This window comes from Mustela nivalis, assembly GCF_964662115.1.
Source record: "Mustela nivalis genome assembly, chromosome: 13".
Lineage (NCBI taxonomy): Eukaryota > Metazoa > Chordata > Mammalia > Carnivora > Mustelidae > Mustela > Mustela nivalis.
The window spans coordinates 61,104,815-61,132,222 of NC_139032.1; the positions used below are offsets into that span (position 1 = coordinate 61,104,815).

Genomic DNA, 27,408 nt, shown 5'->3' on the forward strand with positions numbered 1-27,408 from the left:
ATGAGGTTTTTTTTGTATAATGTACATACAGGCACAGAAAACACAGTTTTCATATGCTTTGAGTTGGATTCGTTAAAATTAATGTGAAGTGATTGCTTGGGGTTTAGGGAACTCGAGTCTTTTAAATTTCTTCCCATTTTCTTGCTTTTCTCATACTTTCTTTTTTCCACTCTTCTCCCTTCTGGGGCACCCTTAAAGGGAGAGAAAATGTTTCCAGAGAGCAACCTGGAGAATTGAATGTGAATATGTAGAAAACAACTTTGGCTTTTGCTACTGTGATGGTGGCATAACTTTCTTGGGAATTAGTTTCTTTTAATACCAGCTGGACAGTAAATCATGGTCCATTTGGAATCTTAGAATAATTAAGACAAAAAGAAGTAAAATGAATTAATTAAAGTTTACTCTGGTCAATAATTTAGTAGTAGAGGGGCAGCTTGTAGTTCTGTGGGATACTCTACCAAATCTGGAACTTTTATAAATTGTTCAGCTGGGGTTTACCCTAAACAGTGAGCTAAATAATTTAGCTAAGTATCTACTGATTTTTGAATATCTGAAATAGTAGACATTTAAATGTTATAGAAGGCTATTTTAAAATAGCCTAAATTGTAGTAGTCATAATTAATTTGATACATTTGAGCACTTCTGGATTATTGTCAGCTCTTATCTGTCACTGGCTGCCATGACTTTCCATATGCTTGACAAGATACATTTATTCAACAAGCCTTTAACAGTGCCAGGCACTGTCCTAACTACTGGCAGTACAGTAGTGAACAGTGTAATGGTTAAGCCTGCCTTTTACAGACAGAACACAATCAAATAAAATATAGTGCATCACATGGTGGTAAGTGCTATGGAGAAAAACGAAAATGGGTAAAGAGGGTAGAGACTGTTGGCGAGGTAGATTTGCTGTTTTATTAGGGTTGATCAGGAAAGGCTGCACTATGAATGGCATCTGATCAAAGACTTGCAGGAAATAAGGGAGCAAACCAGGTGGCTGTATGGGGAAAAGAGGTCTAAGAAAAGAGAACCGTGACTGCAGAGGACTTAAAAGCTTGAGCATTCAAGGAGGCCAGTGTCCCTGGAGCGGAGCGGAGTGGGAGAGGTGGGGTTGGGAAGTTGTAGGAACTAAGATCAGAGAGGTTGGGAGGATCAGCTCATCGAGGGCTTAATAGAGTTAAAGCTCAAATAGAGTTTTAAAATTGTATCTCTTTGTTGAGACTAGAGTATCCAGGATCCAGGGAAATAAGTTAGGAGACTACCAGTCTAGTTCTGCCGGAGTAGAGTTCAGTTTGTAGAGAAGGAAAGGGAAACCCTAAGTTGGAAATTAGTGTGTGTGGATACTGGTTCAATGCTAAATCTAACTGATTTATTAGAATACCTTTAAGAATTTCTCTGAAGCTTTTCAGTTATTATAGGATATACATATAACAGCTGTTCAGTACATTGCTTATTTTGTTCCTCTGAGAAAGTATATCATCCATAACCTTTGTCAAAAACCCACATTAAACCCTTTTTAAGCTACTTAGAATTAGGTCCTTATCTTTCAGACTATGACTACTTTTTTAACTTAACTGTACAAAAAATGATTAGAGGTGGAAGGATTTGTTACTCCAGGGAAGAGTATAGTTTGTTTCAGGCATGATAGTTACCTCTGCCTTAAATCTTCAAAATCAAGGTACTTTACTTTTGCCTTTTACCTGGTTGGTTTTGCTACTTTACTTTCTTTTTTATAGGGTTGGTCTTTGTTTTCCAGTTTGTGGGTTTTATAATAATAAGGGTTTAAGATGTAGTTCAGTATATCCATATAAAGTTAGGATTTGTCTTACAGAGAAAATACTGGTATATGGAGATACTTTCAAAAAATTTTTTTAAGATTTATTTATTGGAGAGAGAGAGAGTACACATACAAGCAGGGGGAAGGGCAGAGGAAGAGACAGAATCTCAAGCAGACTCCATGTCCAGTGTGGAGCCTGATGCAGGGGTTCTTCCTCATGACCCTCAGATCAAGACCTGAGCAGAAACTAAGAGTCAGAGGCTCAACCCTCTGAGCTACCCAGGTGCCTACAAATGTGTTTTAATAAAGACCTGTCTCTGTTTCTCTCCTCTACTAGCCAAGGGTATCAGAATGAAGTGGCAATATGTAACTTGAATCTATATTATAAAACTTCTGCATTGATACATTTAATATAAAATCTGTTCTTGCTTTGGGAGATACCATAGATAGGTTTTCTTGAGGGCATATGAAAACACTCTGCTAATTCCCAAAATTTTATTCTTAATGAAGGTGCTTTATTCTGTGTGCCCAGGTTCTCTTCTGAGTTCAGTATCCTGTACTGTCATGAGTTCAGATATGTCTGTAATTTTACCACCCCTCCTTCATATCCTCTCAAATATCAGGTGAGAGTGGGCCATATCTGCTTAATACTTTCTGCCTCCTCCCATTCTCCAAACAAAACGTGTGCTTTCTTATAGTCAGTCAGAATGGCAAGAGAGAAAATAGGAGTTGTAGTTCAGGGAGGACCATGTACTTGTATTTTCTGTTTTCTTCAGAAATCCTCCTTCTTTCCTACTGCATTATTTTCTCCTTTTCTAGGTTACAAGAGGGTCTGGGAGGGTTGCTTTAAACACTGGAATGTGATTCCAGATTGATTTGGGAACAGGCCAGCTGGAGAGTAATTTAGGGAGGATGTCGAGGGTGGGATGTGAGATAAAGGGTGAGTGGAGTAGATGGGCCAGAAAGAAAGTAATGGTAGTTAAAGTTTAAAAAACAGTAATTTTTTTTTTAAATGCTTTCATTCAGCTAGTTTTTCACTATCTGCTTTTCCCAACCCTACTGGAATCTGGTTCTGAAGAACACCGTTAGTATATTCTGCTTTCTAGACAGAGTTGCTCATCCATCATTGACATTTCGAACTAGATTATTCTTTATTGTTGGGAGTTGTCCTAAGCAATGTAATATGTTTAGCAGAATCCATGGCCTCTACCCACTGGATGTCATTAGCACTCCCCCAGTTGTGACAGCTAAAAATGTCTCCAGAGATTGCCACGCTGCCCCTAGTGGGGGCAAAACTCACCCAATTAAGAACCACTGCTATTTTAACATCCTGGCTGCAGCTTATATAAACATTGCTTTGAATATGAGGGTTTTTTCAGTGAATAAATCCTAGAAATAGATCCTAGAAATAGAAGACTTCCGTGTCAAAGTTGGCTGTTTGGGTGATGGAACCATTATAGATCCTGTAATGTAGTAGGTTTGATGCATATTTGAGAATGAAGGTCACTGATTTCACTGTGTCACATATGTCTACTTTACATGGGCTGGGATCTCCAGGAATACATCTCAGCTCTGTAACACTGATGTGTGTTAAATCTTTTTATGGCATTATCCTTTCAAAACTATATTCATTTATTATTTAAGCCAGATCATAATAATAACAAGGGATCAGGGGGGTCAAAGCACAAAGTGCTTTACTCTGTGGCCTTGTATAGCACTTCCATCTGGTCCTATCTGGATTTTTAAGATTATTTCAGTCATTAAAGAGACTTAACACCCAAGCTTAGGATAGTGGAGTGCTGTTTTGTAAGAATCACCATATATTTTAAGCCAGATGTTACAGTGGCAAGTAAGTGATTATGAATTCTATAAAAATGGCCCAGTTCCTTTGTCTATACTAGTCTGGAGAAGATTGAGGTTATATTTAACTTACTCCTGGGTAATTCTAGATCCAAGTGCAGATTTCATTATTAATGCAGATCCCTAACACTGTTACAGAGTATTGCTTCCTTGTTCACATGCTGTCCTAAAAATCTAATCAGTAGAAATCAAAATTCAATTATATTGGGAGACTAGCCAACATTGTGTTTATCAACAGCATCATGTTCTATACTTAACACTATTAACTTAAAAATTCTAAGCGGTAGGTTATCCCACAAAATGATATAAGGTGTGTGTATTAAGGTTTTAAACAAAATGGCAAGAGATGATTAATAGTAAGAATCTGAACAATAGTAGACAGTTCAGTGCCTAAGTTGATTTGTAGTTTGTTCACCTTGAATTCTTCAGCAACCAAAAGGACAGATGGATGATTGGTAATGATTTCAGTGTGGTAGGGTTTTTGTGGTGTTTTGTTTTGTTTTGTTTTTGTTTTTGTTTTTTTTTTAGATTCTTTGAATGATACAATTTTTTAATATAATAGACTAGTGGTTGAAGTAGGAAATGATAAAACATACTTTTCCCCCACCAATTATTTGATAAAGTGCTCAGGATGTTTCTTTGAGTATATGTCTGTTGATTATGATTCCCATTGCTTGGGGTAAGCAATACCCTAATACTGCATGGTCTATAGAACCAAAGCTATTAATTGAAGAGTTAGAAGTTCAGACCCCTGTGAAACTACTGAGGAATCCTAATGTTTTATGTTCCCTTTCCCATCTTCTGAAGTTTTTTTGTTTGTTGGTTGGTTTTTGGTTTTGGTTTTTTTTTTTTTTTTTTTTTTTTTTTGGCCTAGTCTAGTCTTTCCAAAACATTTAGCTTGGTTTTTGTACCCATATATCATCAGTTTACAAAATAATTTTCATTACTAGAATAATGAGTACTGCTGGCAATAGGAGGCTTTAGGACCAAGCAACTGAAGATCAGTGAACAATTCTGTCTAAAGAATGGGAGTAGCAGTAGAGGAGTGTTCCACAGAATAACTATAGCGGTTAGGATGTGATAAGCAGCGTTCCTGTCTATCCCCAGGAGTGGACAGGGTTGCTGCCTTGCATAGCCTCATGGGGCACTAGTCACAGCAAACTGAACATAACGAATGCCTTTTGGAGTTACAATAGTGTCCATGGTGGATCTAGCTAGCCCAGTCAGAGAGGTGTTGGGTCAGTTAAGAGCTTCTCCTGTACCCCCTACCTCATCTACTTCTCCACCTCCTTTCTTCCTTCCTCCCTCCTCTCCCCCTCTCCCTCAGTGGTTTTTTTTGTGTGTGTGTCAACTGTGCTGTTTTTATTTTATTCCTGTTTTCCCTTTTCACAGAGAAATAAAGGTCTAGAAAAAAAAAAAAAGAAGAGCTTCTCCGGTGTGTAAAAACTAGGGTTTCTGATAGGAAAGAAATACTAGTATTTAAAAGGTTAAGTAAAATTTGCAATAGCGGATTCATCGTGTAATACTAATTTTTTTACATTATTGAAACAGGAGGACAACCTCACAAAAGGAGAAAGACCTCTGATGCCAATGAAACTGAAGATCATTTGGAATCGTTAATATGCAAAGTGGGAGAAAAGGTATGTGCCAAATAGGCCCAAACTGTGATGGGGTTACAGTTGTAGTTGACCGTGCTTGATTCATTTCTGGAGCTGAAACTTGGTGATCTAGGTTTTAGGTGAAACTTGTATTACCATTAATCTGTATCCCAACATAAATTCATTTTAAACCCTTGGGATGCAGATAATTAAGAGTTAAATGTTTTTAGTAACCGCCATATAACATAAATATGAATCTTAGAAGAGACTTTAAGGAATAACCCTCTCAGTTTATAAATAATGAACCAAACAAGTCCTGGATACCTAAGGTAATTTGCTCAGAGTCTTATATTAAGTGTGAGATACCAGAGAGCCAATGATGTCCCCCATTTCTGATTCTTACTCTGCTACCTTAGACTGCTTGCTTTTAAAATTTCATTCATTCTCTTTATGAATTTCTAAAGAACAGTAACTACCTGAATTGGTTTATACTAAACCTGTCATAGTGCCTTATGCATGTAAGGCTTTAACTTTTTTATGACCACATGGAAAATTTTAACTCACTAATTGCTGAGTACTTAACAGATATTTGATATGCTGTCCTCTACAGAGTGCCTGCTCTCTGGAGAGCAACCTAGAAGGCTTGGCAGGTGTTTTAGAAGCTGATCTTCCTAACTACAAGAGCAAGATCTTAAGGCTTCTTTGTACAGTGTATGTATGCAAAAGATTTATGAATCCAGGTGATAATGTATTATCTACTCTTAAATGCTTTGGGAATATGCAAAAGATGTGTTTACATTCATATTTCATTAGCTTTTCTTCTAATAGGAAATTTATATGAACAAAATGACCTTTGTGAACTCTTCTTTTCTTAGAGATAAATAAGGCTAAAATTGAGCATTTTCCTTACATTTTGTTTCTTGGAACTTTCAGATCATTTGAGTTGACTGTTTTTTTGTGAAAGTAGACAGTTTTCACATTCAGAGATTTTTCTTTGAAGCATATGCATTTAATATAAGAGTTTAATGTGTATTTTTAGCCAGTAGTACCAAACAAATGTGGGAACTGGTCACTTGAATAATAGTCCTTCTTAGAAAACTGAAGAAGCTTTTGAAGCTATTACTTTGAGTTAAGTTAGCTAGAACAAATATTATTTAATCCATGAGTAAATTAAAGTGGGAAAAGACTCATGAAATCATGAAACAGTCTTTCCCATGATGGAATTAACAATCCAGGCTTTCTCATCTGTCAGATGGACATTGATCATTCTGAATTTTATGCTTTGCGAAGAAATGGTCACAACTTTTGATAAAAAGGGTCTTCGTGCTGTATTTTATATTATGAGGTATTTTAAAATTTCAAACATGAAGTTGACTTGTAAGTTATTTCAAATATTTTGATTAATATTAATGCTTTAAGCTCATTTTTGAAATTTAAAAAATTATGCATAAATCATAGCTATCAGTAGATTTCATTTTAACCTCTCATAAAGTACAAATTATTTGGGTTCTAGTTTTTGAAAGAAATCCAGTTCATATTCAAGAAGACCTGTCCTTAGACTAAGAAATGACTAATAAAAATTATTTTGCTGTAGTGATCTAGAAAGTGCCTTCTGTTTTGAAAGTGCTTATTAAAATAGAAGAGATTTATGCTAAAACTGTTATGGAAAACATGGCTTTGGGGGTGGAGAATATGGTTACTCTCAGAGCAAGTATTTTTTAAAACCTAACTTGTCCCTACTGCTCTGCTAGGCACCTTGGGAAAACACAAAATGTGTAAGAGTCTGACTGATCATTAGCTCCTATTTACTTTTCTTTTTGAGAGAATTTCTAAAGGTTACCTAAATTAGGAAACAGCTTTTCCTTTTTCCAAAGGTTAATTATTGTAATCCTTTTCCCTGCTTTTCAGATAACGTTAATGAAAATTAACACACCTAGAGTAAGCAAACTGGGATGTAAAGAAATCTTACTATGTCCAAGTACCATCTTGACATTCAGCAATTTAACTGATAGGAACCTAGTTGGAAGTGGTTTTAGTTCTGAATTCTTTCTTAGCAACTAGAATAGTGTTTCTCAAAGTGGAATTCTGATCCTGTGACATTTGGTTAACTAAGTTTAGAAATAGGGAATGTTCTATCTCCCCCTTAATGATTCTGCATTCAAGAAACTGATTTCACCCAGCATTCCCCAGATGTTTTACCATGGAAACATCTGTAGAACTACTCTTAGAGTTCACTAAACACATTGGAAGAAAAACTGGTCTAGCATTAATTACATTTATTTTAGTTTGATAACTTTATAATTAAAGTGTTTTAAGTAATTCTTGGATTAGCTCAAAATAAAATGAAAAATTTCAGGGGTCATGTCTGCAACTCATCTCAACATTTGTGCCTTTTCTGAAGTAGTTTTAAAAATGTAACTCAAAGTATGGGGCACCTGGGTGGCTCAGTTGGTTAAGGATCTGCCTTCAGACCAGGTCATGATCCCAGGGTCCTGGGATTGAGCCCTGCATTGGGCTCCCTGCTCAGTGGGGAGTCTGCTTCTCCCCTTCTCTCTGCCTCTTCCCCTGCTTTTGTGCACTGTCTCTCTCTGTCTTCCAAATAAAACCCTTAAAAAAATTTTTTTTAAGTATTGCTCAAAGTAACTCTGTTTCAATGTTGGTAAAATGATAAAAGATTTATATAATATAGAATTGAGCAACTTAACATAATACTGTTGTTTTGGGGTTTTCTTGTACTGGGTTCTTAAATCAGTGCACGCCTGTTACCTGAGAAGTTGACAATTTATACAACATTAGTTGGACTGCTGAATGCCAGGAATTACAACTTTGGTGGAGAGTTTGTAGAAGCTATGATTCGACAACTTAAGGAATCATTAAAAGCAAACAATTATAATGAAGCTGTATATTTGGTAAGTTACTTTTTTTGGTGTATTATGACTTAGTGTTGGGTTGGAGAGGAGAAGTGAGCTACAGCCAATGAATTTATCCTTTCTTCTAAAAGAGAGTTCCCCACTCACCACAGTAGCTGCTCTTCTTGAAACCATTCTCACTTAAGGTGCCACAGAGCTCATTACCAAATCCAGTCGCTTCTTTTCACTCTTAAATCCTAGTTGACCTTCCTGTAGCATGTGATGCTTTACGTTCCTTTTTTGTCTTGGGTTTCTGCAACACCACTATCTCGGGATCTCCTGCTGCTGCCACTCCCTTCTATTCCTGTCTCCTTTTACTGGGTCATCTTCCTTTACCCCTTACATTTTGTGTTTCTCAGGATTCTGTCCTCACTTCACTTTAAACACTCTCCCCTGAAGCCTTCTTACTCTCTCATTGCATTACTAACCATCTTTATTTGGGTGACACGACCCCCATCCTGACAAGTCAGTAACTGAATGTCCTGTTTCAGCCTTTCTCTTGAGCTCCAGACCTGTGTTCCAAATACTGCTGGAAATTCCTAAGATATCTTGCCTGGAAATTCCTAAAAGTAATGCATCATTCTGTCTTCTCTCCAAACTGCACACAGGGTCTGCTGTCTACTGCATAACCCAGCTAGGGAACTTAGTGTTAATGTTTGCCTTCCCTTTGCCCCCTCATCCTTTAAGCAATCCCCAGGTCCTGTCACGTCTGCCTTCTAAATTGCTCCAAGGCCTCTGGCATAGTTCATACCTTCCTCTCGTGCTTTTTTATTTCTTTTGTTTAAGTAAGCTTTATGCTCAGCATGAGGCTTGAACTCACGACTCCCAAGATCCAGAGTCTCATGCCCTAAACTAAACCAACCAGGCACTCCCTTCCTCTTCATCTCTTCAAATAGCCTCTTAACTGTTCTTTTGCATCCGGATTCTCTGCCTTTCACTGTATTGTCTACTGTGGCACGAGACTGGTCTTCCTCTAACTCACTCTGCTCATGTTGGTATAGATCACAAACCCCTGTTCTTTCCCATTCTCTAAAGTGAAGGGTCTTAAAAGCCTGTGCAGAAGATGATTCACTGGGTTAGCAGAAATAAATATTTATCTTAAAAGAAAATGGAATTAATAAGCCCTACTAATGTGTAATACATGGATTGACAGTGGGCCAGTATGTAGTATATATATTTATTTAAGTATGATGTATATGTTTATTTATATCACATAGAGTTGGAGGCATGTGATCAAATTCTTTTATTGAGTAAAAGAATTTATTGAGTAGAAGAATTTTATATTTTATCAAAAAAAGTTAGCCACCAATCAGGCTGTAAGATTAAGTCCAGATTCCATATTGACGTTTTATGGTTGCCCCAATCTGTTTCTCTGTCCTTATAATATATATATACATATGTGGACATATGTGTGTGTGTGTGTGTGTGTGTGTATATATATGCATACGTATATATATACACATATACGTATGTGTGTATACATATGTATATATGTACTATGTATATATATTGCATATATATGTAATGTGTATATGTATACACATACGTATATATGTAATATGTATATGTGTACACACACACATATATATATGTATACATACACACACACACACACACACACATACATCCCCCCATATACCCTCCAGCTGTCAGCGGTTACTTGCAGATCCCTGAACACATCCTTTTGAACCCTTCTGCCTAGAATAGTCTTGTTGCTCCCCGCCGGAGGCATACTTCACTCATCCTTTATGACCTAGTCCTGGTGTTACCTCCTTTACAATGCTCTCCCCTACTCCTCTTAGCACTGTTCCTAGAATGCTTTTTATTTACCCTCTAGTATAGGATTCATCCTTTTGGGTTGAGATTATGCTCGTCCCACTAGACTGTGAGCTCCCACATGACAGGAATCTTAATACTGCTTAGCAGTGGCACACAAAGGATATCCAACAGATACCTGTTCAGAAATTTCCAGTTCTGTAGTCCAGGGAAAATTTTTTCACAGAGAACAGAAAAGAAGATGATAGGTTGAGGTAGCTCTGTGGAATAGGAACCTGTAAATGCAGATTCCTGTCCATCATCCTGTTCCAGTCATAACTACTCAGCTCTGCTGTTGTAGAACAAAAGCAGCCATAGACAGTATATAAATGAGTGAGCATGCTATGTTCCAATACACGTTTATTTCTGGACACTGAAACTTGATTTCATATGATTTGTATAAATTGTAAAATACCCTTGGATTTTTTCAAGCTTTTAACTATCCAAAACCACTCTTAGTTCACAGGCTACGCAAAAGAAAAATGGGCCACAGGCTAGCTTCGGCCTTAAGGGGTAGTTTTTCAGACCTGTGGTCTCAGTCATTACAAGATTGCTTGTTGTGTGGTTATATCACATTTAGATTTAATAGAAATTGTTTTCCCTCATAGGTCCGTTTTTTATCTGATCTTGTGAATTGTCATGTCATTGCTGCCCCATCCATGGTTGCTATGTTTGAAAATTTTGTAAGTGTAACTCAGGAAGAAGATGTACCTCAGGTAAGAAAACCCCTTATGTTGAATCTTGCCCATATAGTACAAAGAATTTTTCACTTGGTGACCTCTTAGTAATCAAAACCAAAAGATAACAGTAGATTATCACACTTTAGATTCTTAATATCCGCATGCTAAGTCAGTTGCCATAGTGGTGGGTTCTCGTGGTATCTCTATGTTAATTCAAATGATTCCAATAAAATTAAAACTAATAAAAGGTAGAAATGCTCTGATTAAACCAGGTGTCTTACTTAAGCCTCCATAGGATTTCATTCAAAAGTAAACACAATATGAATGAAAATTAACTAGGACATATTTTAAATTTGCCTTTTTAAAAATTCTTCAGGTGCGGAGAGATTGGTATGTTTATGCGTTTCTGTCATCTTTGCCCTGGGTTGGAAAGGAGTTGTACGAAAAGAAAGATGCAGAGATGGACCGCATCTTCGCTAACACTGAAAGCTATCTTAAGTAAGGACACAGCTCATAGTTCTTACTGATAAGATGAATGTGTTGTATTGTATCTGTTAGTATTGCCGTGTTAGTTTCATTTCTCAAAGATAAGCTGTGGGTTTCACTAAGGCTTCCTCTAAGTAACTTCATTCCCCTGCTGTTGTAATTTACTGAGACCTCAGAGTAATCAAACGTTTGCTTACTTTGCTGGTCCAAAGGAGTTGATAACATAGCTCCTTTTAAGCCGCTTTGGTACATATTAGCAAAGCCATAAAATATCTTTTGTCCTCACATAGTGGTTCTCAAATCGTAGTATGCATAGACTCACCAATGGTACTTAAATAGGCTCCGACCCCAACCTGCAGACCTACTGATTCACAGTATTGGAGAGAGAGGGTTAGCACATGCAATGTATTTATTTCATGTAAATTAATCCCAAACCAAGTCCTTAAAACAGTGGCTCTTAACTTCTACCCAGTGCACACTTCCTGAATAATATGACACATTTCAGTTAAAATAGTCTCATGTCCTCTTATTACCTTTTCTTCCAAGTGGTGCAAAAACTTGGTTTGTCTTATTAGGTATAATACTAACAATAGGGCTTGTTCATAAATCTAGCAGTTAACCAGCAGCATGGTAATGGTTTTGTGTCCCCTTAAGTTCTTTCAAAATAATTTTGTATTAAGTTTTGTATTCTATCACTAGGTAACTTGTTTGGATATTGTTAATCAGTCAAGTACAAACAAAGCTACAAGAAATCGAAAGATAAAAATCTCCTTTGTTCTTAAGTTACTTTTAAATGGTAAATCTCTAACATTTTTATGTTTTTGAAAGTCATACTGGTTCTTTTTAGAATGTAGGTGTTTGCAAAAGAATAAAAATAAAAGAATATGAATATCTTAACATTTGAGTATATATCCTTCCCCTTTTTTATACAGATGGTAGTCCGGTATACATACTGTTCTTCACTTGCTTTCTTTTTCCCCACTCAATATAACTTGAACTTATTGCATAAAAGTACATAGGACTGCCTCACTATTTGTTTTAAGATTTTATTTATTTATTTGACAGAGAGAGAGAGCCCAAGCAGGGGAGAAGAGGCTCCCCACTGAGCAGGGAGTCTGATGTAGGACTCGATCCCAGCACACTGGGATCATGACCTGAGCCCAAGGCAGACCCTTAACCAGCTTAGCCACCCAGGCGTCCGTGCCTCGTTCTTTTTTAACAGCTGTAGACTATTCCACTCTTTTAACATACCATAATTTAACAAGTCCCTTGTTAGTAGACATTTAGGTTATTTCCAGTCTTTTGGTATTATAAACAGTGCTTCAGTGAATATCCTTTTGTATGTGTCTTCATGTATGTAAGATAATATATCTGTGGAGAGTGGGAGTTTTTAGAAAAGGCATTGCTGGGTTGAAGTGTCTTAACAATCTTAATTTTGATAGACTTAGTCAAACGGCCTTCCAAAGAGATTATACTCTTCCAGATCTCCTCTAAAGAGATGATAACAATTAATCCCTCTGCCAGCAGTGTTTGAAATTGTGTGCTTGCCCACATTTCAGCAATATACATGATCAAAATTTTTGTTATCTGCCAATCTGATAGGTAAAAATGTTACTTTACTGCTTTAATTTGCACTTTATTAAATAATTATGAAGCAACTGAACATCTTTCTGTGTTGTTAGAAACCTAAGTGTAGATTTTTATTTTTATGTTTAGAAGACGCCAAAAGACACATGTGCCCATGTTACAGGTATGGACGGCTGAGAAACCACACCCACAAGAAGAGGTGAGTGGATTCTCAGCGTCTCAGGATACAAGCACAGCCAGCTCTTGAGCAGATTCTTATCTCTGACCTTGTCAGATCACTCCGTTTATATACATTAGCTTGTTTTCCACATATCATATCAGGGGTCCAGCTCCTCATAGCTCTAGGTGTATAGTGGGGTTTTTTTTTTTTAAGATTTTATTTATTTGAGAGAGAAAACATGTGCAGGGGCAGGGGTTGGGGTCAGTCAGGGAGTGTCGGCAGTCGGAGAGGGAGAGACAATCTCCAGCAGACTCCGTGCTTAGCATGGAGCACAACGTGGGGCTTGATCCCCCAAACTCAAGATCATGACCTGAGCTGAAATCAAGAGTCAGACACTTCAACTGACTGAGCTATGCAGGTGCCCCTGGCATATAGTGCATTTTTAATAAGTGTTAGAATGTAATCAAAGCATTCCCTGTTCTGTATGATTCCAGTTACAGTTATTTATTTTTTTTTTAATTAATTTATTTATTTGACACAGAGAGAGATCACAAGTAGGCAGAGAGGCAGGCAGAAAGAGAGAGGGAAGCAGGCTCCCCGCTGAGCAGAGAGCCCAATGCAGGGCTCGATCCCAGCACCCTGGGATCATGACCTGAGCCGAAGGTAGAGACTTAACCCCCTGAGCCACCCAGGCACCCCAGTTAGTTATTTTTTATTTAAATGCCCTGTTTGAAAATGAAAGTGGTCACAGCCTCAGACAGGTAGACTTTATAAAGTAATTAAAAACAAAAACTTAGCACCGTTCCTCTGTACTGTATTTAATTGCGAACAAGCTTACTCTTGTATCCTGTCTTTTATAAGGTAATGGTTTTTGGTTTACGTAGTCATAATGTTAATTTTTATGTACCTCCAAATATATATATTAATTATTAAAAATTAATCTGTCTTTAGTATTTAGATTGCCTGTGGGCCCAGATTCAGAAATTGAAAAAGGATCGCTGGCAGGAGCGGCACATCCTAAGACCTTATCTTGCCTTTGACAGCATCCTCTGTGAAGCACTGCAGCACAACCTGCCTCCTTTTACGCCACCTCCTCACACGGAAGACTCCGTGTACCCGATGCCACGGGTCATCTTCCGAATGTTTGATTACACGGATGATCCCGAGGTATGTGACCAACTGTAAGTTCCTGTCAGAGGGCTTGTACTGCATTGTACTTGTGGCCTACTCTTATCTGAATAATGCCTGTGATACATTTTAATTTCGAGTGGTTTATTATCTGAGAGGACCAACAGCAGTGAAGTTAGCAGTTTAATTTAGTGAATGGTATCTCCTCATTATGCAAGAAATTCTGCTCAGCGTGTGCAAGTAGATTGAGAGTACAGTGTACAATAGGTTCTGCGGCCAGACTGGTCTGGGTTTTATTTTTATTTATTTTTTTTTTAACTTTTTTTTTTTTTTTTTTAGTATTTTATTTATTCATTTGAGAGAGAGGGAGAAAGACAGAGCACAAGCAGGGGGAGAGGCAGAGGGAGAGGGAGAAGCAGACTCTGCTGAGCAGGGAGCCTGACATGGGGCTCGATCCCATGTAGATTCCATGGAAATCCCATGGACGTGGAGATCATGACCGGAGCCAAAGGCAGATGCCCAACCATCTCAGCCACACAAGTGTGAGTTTGACTCACAGGTGTGAGTCAAACCAGCCACATTGGTTTGAGATTGAATCCTGTTTAGTTAGATCCTAGCTGTATGATCTTGATTGAGTGAGTTACTTTCTTCTCTGCCTTTGTTTCATAATGGAATAATAATAAAAGTATGTTCTAATAAAGTTTTAATGAGGATTGAATTACTAAAGCATAAAATGCATAGAACGGTATGTAACATGAGTGCTCAATAATTTTAGCTATTATTAATAAGACTTTTTTTAAGAAAGATACCCAAGTTTTAGGGGGGGATTGGTTTTTGTTTATTGGTTTTGGTGGCTTTTTTGTTTATTGGTTTTGTTGTTCTTTGGGCCTTTTTTTGGTTTCTTAAGATTTTATCCATTTGAGAGAGAAAGCAGAGCCAGGGGTGTGGGGGTAGGGGCAGAGGGAGAGGGAGAAGCAGGCTTCCCACGGAGCAGGGAGCCTGATGTCAGGCTCGGTCCTAGGACTCCAGGATCACTACCTGAGCCAAAGGCAGACTCAACTGACTGAGCCACCCAGGCACCCCCCCCAAAATACCCAATTTTTGAGATTATCTATCTCTCTCTAACTCTCACAGCTTGTCTTATTATTTGTACTATGTAATTGTTTTTTTTAAATATTATGAAATATTTTTAGGGGCCCTGGGTGGCTCAGTCATCTAAGCATCCAACTCTTGATTTCAGGCTTAGCTCACGATCTCAGGGTCCTAGGATGAAGCCCCATGAGGCTCTGTGCTGAGTGAGCATGGAGTCTGCTTGGGATTCTCTCTCTCTCTCCCTCTGCCCCTTCCTCTCCCCCACATTCATTCATTCTCTCTCTTAAGTAAATAAATCTTAAAATATTTTAGAAATATTTTTAATTTAAAAACCTCAACGATGAGTATAAGCTGACTATAGTTTTTAAATATACATATTCTTTATTATGAAGCCAAGGTGTTAACAGCTTTGACACTTCACCAATTAAGAAAATGTATGATTTTTTTTTTAAAGATTTTATTTATTTGACAGAGAGAGATCACAAGTAGGCATAGAGGCAGGCAGAGAGAGAGAGGAGGAAGCAGGCTCCCTGCTGAGCAGAGGGCCCAACACGGGACTCAATCCCAGGACCCTGAGATCATGACCTGAGCTGAAGGCAGCGGCTTAACCCACTGAGCCACCCAGGCGCCCAAGAAAATGTATGATTTTGATATTAACTTTTGGTATAAAATTTCACATTTTATTTTATATTTTCACATTTATATGTATTTTTTACTTATTTTATTATAATATTATGTTATGTTTATTTATTTATTTTTATTATATTTATATTTTCACATTTTATTTTATATCTTTGCATTTGAATGACTGTCTTAACTTGAACATTCCAGCAGCAAGCATGGCAAAGACTGGATCAGTTCTGCTAAAGTACCGTACCCATTGCTTAGTACATCCTAGTCAGCAGAGAATAGGGTTTCTCAGCCTTGGCACAGTTGACGTTTGGAGCTGGAGAATTCTTTGTGGTGGGGGGCTGTCCAGTGACTGTAGGATGCTTAGCAGCACCCCTGGCCTCTACCTGTAGAGGGAAAATGTCAGATGTGACAACCACAACTCTCACCAGAGATTTCCAGGTGATCCCTAAGGGCAAAATTATTCCGTTTTGAGAACGAGTATTGCCATCTGAGATCAAACATGGCATTTTCTTCCTTGTGTTTTCTCTTTTCTGTTGTACCGTAAATTGCTTTTGGGCAGTGAAAATTTAGTATATGTATAACTGGTCTCAGAGTAAAACACTGTCAGATAATCAGTTGTATTTACAGAATTATCAGTTTGCTACCCACTTTACTATACTGCATATATAGTGAAATGCTTTTAGTTGACATTATGTAATGGTCTAATTAGGAATATCTAATTGGAATCTAATATACGTTTAAGATGTCTAGAATCTTTGTAGTTAGGCACTTGTTTGTACAAGAGAAACTAGAATAGAACCTCAAAATGTTTTTCTCTTAATTGATGTTGCTTGTGTATTTCTACTTAATTTTTAAGTAATGTATACTTAATTGGTATTGCCTCTCTAATGTGGCATATTCCTTTGCCAGAAGAGTATAAACATATAAAAGATTTATTCCCCTAAAAATGAAAAGGATTTGGTTCTTTTGTTTTGGTCTTTTAAAAAAATGTTTATTAGTAAAAATTAAAATTAATAGAGATTAAAAGTCTACAAGAGTAAATAATAAATAAAAATAAAACTCTTTGAACCTATTTGTTATGCATATACCTTAAAAAAAGAATAATAAACATGCAGGTAACGTTTTTTAACCATTTTCTTAAACAATATAATATGGCTGTCTTTTTTTTTTTTTTTTTTTTTAAAGATTTTATGTATTAGAGAGAAAGCACAAGTAAAGGGGGAAGGGCAGAGGGAGAGGCAGGCTCCCCACTGAGCAGGGAGCTGATGCAAGGCTCGATCCCAGAACTTGGAAATCATGACCTGAGCCAAAGACAGGCGCTTAACTGACTGAGCTACCCCAGGTGTCCTGAGTATGGCTGTCTTTCAATGCAATGTATGACTTTTTATGTCTGTACAGTAATTGAAATAAAAATTTTTCCTCTTTCTGTATTTATTATAGAAGTTAATCTACCTCGTGTTTAAAAAAAATCAACCATATAGAGCTAATAATATGAACTCTTTGGTTTGAGATGGATGATGATGGTACGGTGTCCGGAGCACTAGCGGAAATGCTGCAACTGCCATTCTAATTGTATTCGATAGAAGTGACTATGATGGGGATAGGAGTTTTCACACTTCTGAACTTTTATCTTTAACACCCAGTAGTTTCTTGATCATAATAAGCTCTCAAATATTTGTTGGATAAATGAAAGGTAGTATCTTTTTCTAGGTTTGTAGTATATACATTTGGTTTTCTTTCCAGGGTCCTGTAATGCCAGGGAGTCATTCAGTTGAAAGATTTGTTATAGAAGAGAATCTTCACTGCATCATTAAGTCCCACTGGAAGGAAAGGAAAACTTGGTAAGATTTCATGGTAACTTTTTGAGTGGAGAAAAAGTAGCAATTTTGATTTGGTAAAATATATGTTAAGAGTGTAAGAAAAACTTCCTCTCTTCTGATGCCCTGTATTGCTCAATAAGACCAATCTCTAAAGACACTTCTTTGCTTTTCCACGGCCTTTCACACTCAAACAGTATCTCTCTGGCTACTTCATGACACTGCGGTGCTTTATAGTAATGTGCACATGATAGCTTTTGTGTGTGGATATTTGACATCTGCTATGGACAGACTAACTGGAATCAACTGGTTTTGGTATAAATGCTATGAGAATAAAAGAATATTAATAGCTTTCTAGCATTTAGATATCATGCTTTGGAAAAGTTTATTTTTAGTGTTTCCTTGAGCCTTGGAAAGTTTTGGTTTAGATTTTAAGGTGGAAAGGTGAAAGATTTTTCAGTATTTGTGGAGTGGTCTACCCTATTAACACTTTCAAAGTTAGTAGATTTGAATATACTCTTTTTGATCTTTCAAGGATTTGGGGCTGCATTAAAGAGTTTCCTTGTGATAAAGTAATATGTACTGTAATTAAGTGAAGTACGAAATCTAGAGCATTTCAGAAAAGATTTCTTTTCCTTAAATCCAAATGTGCTGCTTTTAGAGTTGCCTGTTTGAGATACATATATATAGAGATATCTATCTATCTATCTATCTATTTTTTTTATCTTTTTATACTTATTAAACCTCACTTAACATTTTTTTGTAGCGCTGCACAGCTGGTGAGCTATCCAGGGAAGAACAAGATCCCCTTGAACTACCATATAGTTGAGGTATGCATTCCACATGGAGCATGTTTCTAAACTTCAGAATCTTTCTGCTGATTTTAAAGTGTAAAGGACTCTTGGCTTTTTTTTTCCCTTGCAACTTGTCAGGTACTGAAAAGTAACACAGGAGCAAGGAAATTGCTGTTAGTTTTGGTGCTCTGTTAGCCATGTTAGTAAAGTGAAAAGAGGTGGTTGAACCAAATGGAATTTTGTGTTGCCCATAAATTATATAGTATGTCTTCATTCATGGATAGTGTAAGTTACCTCTAGTCCTGTCAGTACATTGTGTCCACTTATCAGATGTATAATTGGCTTGAATACTTTAAAATATTGTATTATTGGAGTGCCTGGGTGGCTTAGTCGGTTAAGCACCTGCCTTATGGCTCACATCATGATCCCAGAGTCCTGGGATCAAGCCCCACATCAGGCTTCCTGCTCAGCACGGAGCCTGCTTCTCCCTCTCCCTGTGCCACTCCCTCTGCTTGTGTCCCCTCTCTCTCTCTCTCTGTAAAATAAATAAATAAAATATTTTTAAAAAGTAAATAAAATATTGTATTATTTTAAGCAAATAACTTATCCTTAATTGTGCTTATCTGGCCTGTTATTGCTAGCATACTCTTTACTAGTATATTCTCTGTATCACAAGGTAGGGATAAAAGTATGAATATTTATTCCTAGAAATCAAAAAAGCCCATTGTTTTTGGAAGTAAGAAGAAGAAATTATGCTTTTGACCCCATATTAAGTCATGCAGAAGAAGGGTGATAGTAGTAGTAGAGTTGAACACCTTGTAGAGATTTCTGTTCTAAAAAACAGTGTTTTCACTTGACATATGTGTGAGTCAGATTGTTGATTGCATTATTCCCTTGTGTTAAAATACTCATGAAAGTGAGCATAGTTATGATATATTACAGATTGACTTTTTATTCATAATGCATTTGTGTGCTTTCTTAGAAATACTGCATTTGTCCTGTCTTTATACAACTTGAGGGTATGTTTAGACTATGAACCTGACTCACTGACACATCTCTTGAAATGCAAAATATAAGTCATGTTTTTAAATCTGCAAAACATGTAAAAATTCATTAGAATGAACTACAGAGAGATGTGAGTGAGAAGAAAGAATGGAGACCAGGCTTTAGACTCTAGATAGGTGGTCCATGAATTATATAGGGAGGGTAGAAACAAGTTTCTGAACAACAGTCTTGGCAAAGAAATCTTGACTGCCAAAGAGATGGCCAGGTACCAGTTTTTAAGTAGCAGCCTGGAATATCCTCAGTTCCTGTTCTCAAAAATCTAGTGAGAGTTTTTACTCTTCTAGGAATGACACCCTGATGGACCACCTGCCTGAATCACCTCTGATACTTCCAGAGTTGGAATTTAATTGCACAATTCTTTGGCAGTATCAAATAAGCATTAATTTTTGCATATTCTTATTTGATTGAGTTACAGAAAGACGAAATTTTCATTTCGTAATTATTATTATTTTTTTTAAGATTTATTTATTTGGCAGAGAGAAATCACAAGTAGACAGAGAGGCAGCCAGAGAGAGAGAGAGAGGGAAGCAAGCTCCCTGCCGAGCAGAGAGCTCGATGCGGGACCCGATCCCAGGACCCTGAGATCATGACCTGAGCCGAAGGCAGCGGCTTAATCCACTGAGCCACCCAGGCGCCCCCGTAATTATTTTTTAAGTAATTATTTTTTCATTATGAATGCCATGGAGTTAGAGTTTACGTTTAGAATGTTGAGGTCTTTCTGATGGAAGTACAAAGGTCCTAGTTGAATTGAGTTCTGACTCACGATTCTTTTGTAGGTGATCTTTGCAGAGCTGTTTCAGCTGCCAGCTCCCCCGCACATTGATGTGATGTACACAACGCTGCTCATCGAGCTGTGCAAACTTCAGCCCGGCTCTCTCCCCCAAGTTGTATCCTTCCCTTTGCTTTTAAACTTACTCTCTTTGGCCTGGTTTTAAAATATTATTAAATATTTCTTACTGTGGGTTTAAATCACTTCATGGAAAGTTTGGCCATTTCTTCAAAAGTTAAACATATGTGTAAACATACATTAAACACAATCAAGCCATTCCATTCTTAGGAATTTACCTAACAGAAATGAAAGCACATTACCCTACATTAATGTCCATAGAAACATTAATGGGCATTAATGTTCATAGAAACTTTATAATAACCCCAAATGGGACAACCCAAATATCCATAGTACATGAGTGAATGTACACATTTGTCATAGCTACACTATGGAATACTACTTAGGAATAAAAGGAGCAAATTTTTGGTGCAGGCAACAATTTGAATGAATTGCAAAATAAGTATGCTGAATAGAAGTTGCCAAACAAATAAGAATTTATACTATATGACTCTATTTATGCAGAATTCTAAAAAATGCAAAGTGACCCGGTCACAGCAGACCAATATTTGCTTGCAGACTGTGACAGGGGAGGAGGGGAAGAAAGGACTACAAAGGAGCATGGGGAGAGTTTAGAGGAGAGGTGATGGAAATATTCACTGTGTTTATTTTATGGGTGTATGCAGTTCCGATTTATTGTACATCATTGGTAACTCATAGATGTTTTTTTAGAAAATCAATTATATGAAAAGATGCTGAGCATTATTAGTCATTATACAGACTTCTAAGAAATCTTGTTTTTTTAATCACAACTTATTTTGAAAGAGGATGGAGAGTAGTTTTCCTTATCCTCAAATTCACAGCTTGCACAGGCAACTGAAATGTTATACATGCGTTTGGACACGATGAACACTACATGTGTGGACAGGTACAGTAACTGCCTTATTTCCTATACTGATGGATAGCAGCTTCTCCCTGTACGTATAAAAAATTTTGGTCAGTAAAACATTTGCCTTTTTAGAAGTTCTAAGTTGATTTTTCTTTCTTGCCTCCCCCAAATAATCTTCTGTATAATAATAAAACTCATAATGTAACATTATGCTTTCTAGTACAGCTTTCAGTATGAAATGATGGCCATGCTGAGGTTTTAATTTCATTCATTGTTTACTTGTTTGGTGCTTTGGTATAATTATACTTTTTCCTTTGTAACTGGACATGAAAGCTTTTAAAATGGGCTTTATATTAACTATCACCTATGCAGAAGCAGAATCTAATACTGTATATTTGTTATGTATAAATATATTATTTTTGTTTGTAGATAGTATCTGCTTCTAAAATAATTAGTTTCTGCATAACTAGACCTTGAAAACTCAGTTTATATAAAAGACCATATTGGACTGTTAGAGGAGTAGTAATCACATGCCTCACTGCCTTTGGGGGAGGCCTGTATACCACCTTTATCCCCCGGTGCTCTTTCTTACCTCTGTCAGTTTCCCAGATCAGATCAGGACAGGTCCTGAACATTTCCCAGTCACCATGATCTTTCATGTCCATTGTTCAGATTGCATATCTGAACTTATCAGTAAGCACTGTTGTATGTCACACCTATTATCCTGAGTAATTTCAGTGATTGCAATTACAGATCTGTAAGGGACATGCTTTAAGAAAGTGACTTCTGATTTTTTTCTCCCAATCTAATTAATAAAACTAGGAGTTGTGTTGGATATCACATTTATGCCATTTGAAATTCAGCAGATATATATTTGGCTCTTAAAATTTCACAGCATTATACTGTGTATCCTAAGTTTACTAGTATACTAAGTTGATTTCTAGCTAGTTAGATCAATATTTTTAGGGGAAAAGAGGGGTATATTTTGTTTGTAGTAAAAAGGGTATAATGTGATGAGAAACTACACTTTGGCTCTGCCACTTGTAAAATGTTTTATATGCAATTCCTTTCATCTTTTTTCTTTTGCCTGTTTCATTGTCAGTGAAATGGGGGGAAATAGTACATTACTTGAAAGTTATTGTGAGATTTCCAAATATAGATAGATAGATACACATATACACACATGTGTATATATAGTGCCTGGCACAAAACAGGTACTCATATCTGTTATTTGCTTAAAAAGGATAGTACTATTACAAGGAGTGAAATAGGGGACTGTTATTTTGGGGAGAAGATGAATTTTAGGATTTATAGAGAAAAGGCTAAGTGACAGCAGAAGATACAGCTTTGGTAGGGGCATGTGCTTTTCATTTAACCCTATAAAGTAGGGTTTTATTTGTCTGAAGGATTATATAAGTTCCTGTTACAAAGTGCAACCATTCATCCTTTTCCTTCTCCCCCACACCCCCTGCCCACTTCTCTCTATAGGTTTATTAATTGGTTTTCCCATCATCTAAGTAACTTCCAGTTTCGTTGGAGCTGGGAAGATTGGTAAGTGGTGGTATGTTTTATCGTTCCTTTCGCTACAGTCTGTCATAATAAAGAAAACTTAATATTTAAAGCTATAACATAAAAGCAATCTTCTACACAGTCTGAAATAATTATTTCTGTTATAAGTGTGTGTGTGTGTGTGTGTGTGTGTGTGTGTGTGTGTGTGTAATGAAAGAATTAGTAGGTACAAGGAAATTCATTATGGCTAAGTACACATGAGGTGTAAGTGCAGATTATGTGTAAGAGCTTATAAAACTAATTTTCTCATTAGGTCAGATTGTCTTACTCAAGATCCTGAAAGTCCCAAACCAAAGTTTGTAAGAGAAGTTCTAGAAAAATGTATGAGGTAAGTTCTTTGTGTTTTCTCCTTAACTTAGTTCTCCTAATTTCTATGGCAGAGGAGGGGAGTGTCTCTTCTTTGCATGTGTGATGTATGTCCGGAATATCATTTTTTGAATCCAAGTACTGCCTCTCTTCCCTTTCAGTCTTTAGTGAAGATTCAGGCTAAAAAAGATTAAGCAGCCATGCCATCTGGATTGTATGTGAATTAGGCCAATATTTTTTTGTCAAATGTACTTTGAAATAATTTCATATTTTAGGAAAGTTGCCAAAATAGTGCAAAGAACATTGTATCCTGTTCATTTAGATTCCCTAGTTGTTAACACTTCACACTTGTTCACATGTTCACTTCTTTTTCCCTTCTCTGTGTGGACACACCCATCACGTTGGTCTTTTTCTGAACCTTCTGAAGACAAGCTGCAGAGGTGATGGCCCTTTGCCCTTTAAGAATCCATTGTATCTTTCCCCCAAACAAAGATACTTCTACATGGCCAGCATGCAGTCCTCCAGATTAGGAAACCGGCTGTAGTGTAGGAATACGGCCACCCAGCCCACAGACAAAACCTTGCCAACCCATCACCATAATGTCTTTGCCTTTACTGGGCCAGAATCCCATCAGGAGCACATGAGTAGCAATTAGTTGTCATTCCCTTCATGTTCCTCACTTGACCAGTTACTCTTTCCTGTCTTTCATGTTTTAAAAGAATCTAGGCCTTTCTTTCTTGAGTTGCCCTCACGTGTGTTCCTGACCAGACTCAGGACTTGCATCGTTGGTAGTGTTCCTCATGCATCACATCGAGGGCCACATGAGCCCACCCCTGGAAATGTTAACCTTTGTGATTGATTAATATTTTGTGGGAGATATCCTGAGATCATACTCCTGTTCTGTATCAGATGTCTACTGACAGCTACTTTTATCTGCCACCACTGTGATGACTGCCAAGTAATGATTCTTATTCCATTTTTTCCCAACATTTATTAGTTGGTATTCTCCTGTAAGAAGGCAGTATCCTTTTTCACCCATTTATTTATTTAGTCCTGTGTTTATATATCCAATAGGGACTAACGGATTTCTGTTTCCTTCAGTGAGTTATAATATAATCTCTTGCTGTCATTAATAATTTTGATGCCTAAATTGCCCCTGATTTGTTTACTGCGGAGTCTCTTGTGCCTCCTGGGTCCTTTTTTTTTTTCCCCTCTTAATGTCCCCCTCCATTCATTAAGCATTTCCTTATTTGGCATAAGCTGTACCAGGCTCAACTTGTGTTTCCTTACCCCTCCCCTGGAATCATCTAGTCACGGAGCCCAAGTTTTTTGTTTCTGTTTTTGATTTTTTTAAGATTTTATTTATTTGAGAGAGAGCACACACATGCACGCGTGAGCACGCACAAGCAAGGGGGATGGGCAGAGGGAGCGGGACAAGCAGACTCGACCCCAACATAGGGCTCAGTCCCAGGACCCTAAGCTCATGACCTAAGGCAAAATCAAGAGTCTGACACTCAACCAACTGAGCTACCCAGGCACCCCGCATGGAGCCCAAGTTCTTAATAGTGAAGTATAGTATTTAGGAACCAAGATCTGGACACTTACTGTGCTCATTGTTCTTGGGATGGACAAAGATAGTATATACATTTATGCACGCGCACACACACACACAACTTTTTATATTGACTAAGGTGTGTGTATCCCTCCAACTCTACTTCATTTTTTTCTAGCCTTTCCTTTGCCATAATTTCTAAATACCTTCTCAGGCAGTAGAAAACTTGGCTCCCATTAGCCTTGATAATACATTTATTTGCTGCAGTAGAATCAGTGTTTCCATCATGGAGACTCTCCTCTCCCCACCCTACCCCAGTACCACTCCACTTCCTTGGTCACCAGGCTTCCCCTCATTGTGAAACAGTAAGTTTTGAAGAAGGCCTGAGTTTCAGTATGCTGTCATAGACAAAAGCTTAAAGGACTTGTTTTCCCCTTTGGCTTCTTGGCTGTCAGCTGAGTCCAGGGTGTTGGAGATGGGACTTTTCTTGGTAAATTGGAGGTTACCAAATAATGGAACTGATGAACAGTATTTTCTGAGGCTCTTATTTGTATTATAGGTTGTCTTATCATCAGCGTATATTAGATATTGTTCCTCCTACCTTCTCAGCTCTATGCCCTGCAAACCCAACCTGCATTTACAAGTACGGAGATGAAAGTAGCAGTAAGTAATAGACTACAATTCATCCCGTTGTCTTTTTTAAACGTACTGATACCAATATTCTCTGAAATCAGTTATTTAAGGTAGAAAAAGTAAACTTTCTCTTTTCTTGGGTTTATATTTTGTCTGTTTGAAATACTAGTTGCTATTTGTTTGCCCTGTCATCATTTTAAAGATTCATGGTTTACTTATTGGCTTGTAAGTTTTTTTCCTTAATATTTTTTATAATGTTATATCCATGAGATTATCTTAAATATGGTGCTAAGTATAGCGAGTTGAATGTAGAGCCAGAACTTATTAAAATGAGTGTATCTGTCACGGTGGTAGAGATTATCTGAATTGATTAGCGTGTGGTACCCATTCAGGTGTGGGAACATAGGTGCACATTGACTGTATTTTGACCAGCAACATGCCTCTAGAAGTCCATTCTTAAATACAGTTTTCTTACTTTTTGGTTACCTCATGTCTGAGATTACGCTGTGAGTCAGAGCGCCTATACTGTGATATGCCATTTTGTGCCTTATGCTTAAGGAAGGTAAGGTGTGCATTGGTGATCGCTGGTAGAGAGTTGGGTGTGGAGTCTTCGCAGATGGCACTGCACATGGCCACTTCATGGTGTGTAGCAGTTCCTACATCTTGAAACTTACTCCCCTCCTTTGCCTTCTCCTGCGCCCCTCGTTCTCCACCTCCACCTCACACTACACCTGTTTTCCTTAAAGTGAACTCCGTTGGCCCCAATGCTGAGTACATTTCCTTTGCCACTATGCCACTTAATCCTTGAGGCAGCTCTGAGAATTAGTGTGTTTATTATACCAATTTTACAATGAAGAATCTGTTCAGAGAGGTGAAGCCAGAGTGAAATGGCTTCTGAGTGGTAGAGCCCCAACTCACATCCATCCCTACTAACCAAGCCACTTTGACTCATCCCACTTTGCTTTCCTGCCAGAGCAAAGTTAATGCGGCAGCACACACATGTGCAGAGTTCTGAGCTCTGCCTTATACTGGCCAGAGAACCATAAGGTAGTCTTTGATAGCAAGAGCTCAAACTTCCGTTGAATGTTGAGCTTTCTTTTTTCCCCATAGAAGCAGCTAAGCCTAATAGTTAAAGCCCTCCTAACAGTTGTCTCTACTGTGCCATTTGTCACTTCTTCCCAAGTGGACTCCTGCTCCAGCCAGGCCACTTCCTCTTTTATTTATTCTGGGCTCATGGTTCTCGGTTTTGCCTTTATTTGTGCCATTAACCTCAGTCTGGAAAGCCCTTTCTCTCTTTAGTTCCTGTACTCTCTCTAGGGTCTGGCCCAAGCTCCTCTCCAATGAATACTAACCTTTATCAAGCCAGCTTTGTGTTGCTCTGTCTACTTTTTTTGTGACTGCCTTGGTTCTCCAATACAATATAGACCCTTTAGTGATGGGATTTTCTGTTTCTCCACTATTTTCTCTCCCACTTCCAAAGAAAACTTACACAGCACATGTGACCTATTGTAACTGACTTCATTCAAAATGCTTAGCAACTCCTGTTCTATGTCAGGATTGTCATTTTGTTACCCCTTTGTCAGCCTTATGTTAAGATTTGCAGTTGCCCTGGTGACGCCATACAGTATATATTAGTGCAAATTTTATACAATTAAGGACTCAACAGATAACTAATAGTATTAAATACATGGAGTCACAGCCTATGAGCATCTGGCTTATCCAGATGCAAGTGTATGGCCTCAGCAAAAGACAAAAGCAAAAAACCTATCAAACTGACGGCCTTCCCCTCTTCAGACTCAAACTTATTTGTCACTGTCTTAGGGAAAAGGAGGAAGAAGGGGCACTAACCAAAATGAGAGGAATACATCGAGTCTCAGATGTTTGGCTTAATAAAAGCCTAGGGATTTGAGGACTGTCAAAGGACAGTCATGGAAGTTTCTTAGTTATTTAACTATTTACAAGAACAGTCTTAAAACTTGATCTACCCTCTTCCCCATTCTGTGCTTAGATTCTCTTCCTGGACACTCAGTTGCCCTCTGTTTAGCTGTTGCCTTTAAAAGTAAAGCAACCAATGATGAAATCTTCAGCATTCTGAAAGATGTGCCAAATCCTAACCAGGAGGATGATGACGGTAAGAGGACTGAGTACTTCTTCAGGGGCGCTGTGCCCAGGCCAGCGCACAGCATAGAGAGAAGGCAGAATGTGAGCTCCTCTGAATTCTCAACAGCTGCTCCT

The 27,408-nt window shown here is 37.7% G+C and overlaps 1 protein-coding gene across 1 annotated transcript in view; it reads left to right on the plus strand.

Moving 5' to 3' along the window:
- The window catches only part of NCBP1 (nuclear cap binding protein subunit 1), a 39,794-nt gene that overhangs the window by 2,398 nt on the left and 9,988 nt on the right, over window positions 1-27,408 (plus strand). The window contains exons 2-16 of the mRNA XM_082694935.1: window positions 5,186-5,274; window positions 5,843-5,943; window positions 7,985-8,141; window positions 10,565-10,672; window positions 11,013-11,134; window positions 12,839-12,908; window positions 13,821-14,036; window positions 17,466-17,563; window positions 18,306-18,369; window positions 20,175-20,285; window positions 21,088-21,152; window positions 22,602-22,664; window positions 22,936-23,010; window positions 25,100-25,203; window positions 27,182-27,304. Coding sequence (XP_082551061.1) covers window positions 5,186-5,274; window positions 5,843-5,943; window positions 7,985-8,141; window positions 10,565-10,672; window positions 11,013-11,134; window positions 12,839-12,908; window positions 13,821-14,036; window positions 17,466-17,563; window positions 18,306-18,369; window positions 20,175-20,285; window positions 21,088-21,152; window positions 22,602-22,664; window positions 22,936-23,010; window positions 25,100-25,203; window positions 27,182-27,304 — 1,566 coding nt within the window. The remainder of the gene's footprint in view (window positions 1-5,185; window positions 5,275-5,842; window positions 5,944-7,984; window positions 8,142-10,564; window positions 10,673-11,012; window positions 11,135-12,838; window positions 12,909-13,820; window positions 14,037-17,465; window positions 17,564-18,305; window positions 18,370-20,174; window positions 20,286-21,087; window positions 21,153-22,601; window positions 22,665-22,935; window positions 23,011-25,099; window positions 25,204-27,181; window positions 27,305-27,408) is intronic.